The 2818-nt window shown below is 39.7% G+C and overlaps 1 protein-coding gene across 1 annotated transcript; it reads left to right on the forward strand.

Moving 5' to 3' along the window:
• On the forward strand, positions 1-1955 carry LOC121412673. Its single transcript, XM_041605448.1, has 3 exons — positions 1-215; positions 485-685; positions 1679-1955. Exons 1-3 carry the CDS (start codon positions 1-3, stop codon positions 1791-1793), a joined length of 531 nt encoding a protein of 176 aa, XP_041461382.1. The 3' UTR covers positions 1794-1955.
• The last annotated feature ends 863 nt before the right edge of the window (positions 1956-2818 follow it).

Raw genomic sequence — 2818 nt, forward strand, 5'->3', positions numbered from 1 at the left:
ATGGCCGTAGAAAATCGAGGCCGTCAGCCAAAGAAGATGGAAAGACTTCATCTGAAAGACAGAATCACCTTGGCAACGTGTCACCTGGGAACAATCGAGATGGAGATCAAGAAGGAGGAAGACCGATTACTTAAACTCGTCCAGGAATTAGGAGATGCCAGGCTGGAGAGTGAACAATCAAAGCGGGAACTACTTAAGGAAGAGAAACTTTACAGGTAAGAGCAAAGAATCGGAGCTACTTTCGATAGAAGTATTTCCTTCCTGCCTTACTCTTAGGTGTATTCATTCTTTCTTTTTTTTTCAATTTTCCATCGAATTCCTATTGCGAAATGAAATACAAATCAACTTGCAAATAAGTCTTTGTATCTATGCTATTTTATCAAGTTTGGGTCATAATATTATGAAGAGAAGGGCCATTGTCTAAAAGGCTTTCTTTAACATGATTTTACTCTGTTTATTTCCAATTTTCTTCCAATATTGCCAGACAACTCCTCGACTACAGCAAGGCACAGGAAGACACTAAAGCTCTAGATGCACGAAGTCGGGCAGTCGAGATCGAGCTCCTAGTCTTGAGACGTCGGAAATGGAAGACTGACATGATGCTGGATGCGGCCACAGCCGAGGTCAGCCTGCTCGATCACCGCCTCAAGAAAGAACAAACGCTACAGGAAGAGCAAAAAGAAAGGTAAAAATAAAAAGAACGAACAGAAATAAAGTGTTGGATCATGTGAATATGGATTTGTATGGACATAGTTTACCCACACGATAATACTTTCGATTAAACTTTTCGTCCTTGCATTCTGAAAATAATAAAGTACTATTAGTCCTGCCAGATTTAGTTATTATGATGGTGATGATGGGAATAATGATGAGTGTGTTAATTCGGAGCGATTTTATGGCGCCATATTTAACACCAACATGTCCAATGCGGAAACTTCCCCAAACCCGGCGGGATAATTGAGGTTTAGAAATGTTACAGAATAATTCAGTGATCATAACCCCGTCCGTTCTCCTCTTACCGGACTTATTCCTTCCTAACCAAGCAAGAAATAACCTGAACCTACTTATTCTACAATTCTTGCACAAAATGCATTTCTCTGCACGGCCTTAATGCAATGCAACTAAACATTTTCTTGACTAGATGTCTTCATTACATTCGAATTAAGTACAGCTCTTTAAACGCTATGAATCTCCGACACAACGGAGGAATGATACATATAAAGAAGAAGAATGCTTCAGAAATGGGCATAGCCTGGAACTTGACAGTAATGTGACTTCAGTCAGGCGGAGTTCACTGTACTGGGCAATATGAGATGAAGCCATGACACACTAGATAAAGTGTGACGAGACCAATTAAAGGTCATATGCAGTGTTTTTTTCCGGGATGGGGCTAACAATGAATTCGCAATTAGAAAAAAAAAGTTTCGAAGATAATATGTTGGAGCACTGCACTTTCGGCCTATTTCGCGATTCGCAAGACTGGGTTTAGATTCGGATTTATGAATGACCTGCACGGTTCAAACTTTATTTTAAAAAAGAAGATAAACCAAAAAATAAATAATCCTTTTCTTCCCGAGATGTTACAAGCCCTTCAATTTGACAGTACTAGTAGGCATATATATTTATGCATTCATCAATTCAACGTGTGCTATTTCATTTTTATTCAACGATACTTTAGGAGGCTTGGCTCCAAGCGACGTCGTTTTCAACAAACGACTATCAAGGTCAACGCACTCGCAGCCCTCATCATCCTCCAGGTCATCCTACTCGTCATGGCATTGTGGCATCTGTGATGGCCCTCGAAAATTGCAGTAACTGCATGGGTCCACTGGCAGCTTTCCATAACACACCCGTTGGCAATTAAAGTAGGGTAACTTAAAGTAGAAGGATGATTCAAATAGAAACCGACCTGCACATGCTCCCTTAGGACTGAGCATGCGTAGATGGATTTATTTTCTAAATTAGCCGTCCTGCATTCCGTCATTATTTTCACAATAGAGATTGGTCTATTGGTCTCTCTTGTCCTCGCAATCAAGTTTAAGACGTCGATATAGAATGGACGCATACTAATTTGCTTGTCATTTTTTTGGAGATTTTGTACCAATAATGAGTGTTCAATTATTGATTCAATTGAAATAATTTAAGGTTTGTTTTCATAAAAATCTATTTTAAAGTCCCTGTTTGATGCACCTTGCTATCAGTGGCCAATGATAATTCAATATCAAAAGGAAACAGCATGTACAAAGCAATAAATCATGTCGAGTATATAATCATCCTGTAATGTATTGTCTTTCCTGCTCTGTGAAGATGTCGAAGATGATGTCGATAGTGAGGATGATGATGATGAAAATGATGACGTCGATGATGATGACGGCGTTGGTGTTGATGGTTATGGTAAGGATGCGAAGATGATAGCCGATATTTCTTTCCCTCTGTTGAATTTTTTTCACCCGAAATTAAAGGTTCTTGACCTCATCAGCGAGCAGGGTGTCATTTCATGAAAGGACTTGTCTGACGTTTTATCCGACAAGTCTTGTTTCATTCGACAGTTACCATAGTAGCAGAGCTTCTTAGCCAATCAAAATCAAGGAAAAATGTCAGACCTGACAAATTGTCGCACGAAAATGTTGAAACACTCGATCCCTAGATCAGCGAAAATATGCAAGTGTATGACATAGTTACTGCGCTTTAAATTGTTTCGTTGAAGCATTGAAATTCTTGCATTGTATTTCACCTGCAAGGAGCCACGCATGCCTTGCGAGAGGACTTATCGCTTCCTTTCACCTCGGCGTGATTAGGCAATATGTGAGTTGCTAGG

Source organism: Lytechinus variegatus, chromosome 4 (assembly GCF_018143015.1).
Source record: "Lytechinus variegatus isolate NC3 chromosome 4, Lvar_3.0, whole genome shotgun sequence".
NCBI lineage: Eukaryota > Metazoa > Echinodermata > Echinoidea > Temnopleuroida > Toxopneustidae > Lytechinus > Lytechinus variegatus.

Bases quoted from the DNA above. Each gene is read 5' to 3' on its own strand.
- LOC121412673 (XM_041605448.1), top strand. From the start codon at position 1: ATGGCCGTAGAAAATCGAGGCCGTCAGCCAAAGAAGATGGAAAGACTT. The intron at 216-484 runs GTAAGAGCAAAG...CAATATTGCCAG, and splicing joins AAGGAAGAGAAACTTTACAG to ACAACTCCTCGACTACAGCA. The intron at 686-1,678 runs GTAAAAATAAAA...ACGATACTTTAG, and splicing joins CAGGAAGAGCAAAAAGAAAG to GAGGCTTGGCTCCAAGCGAC.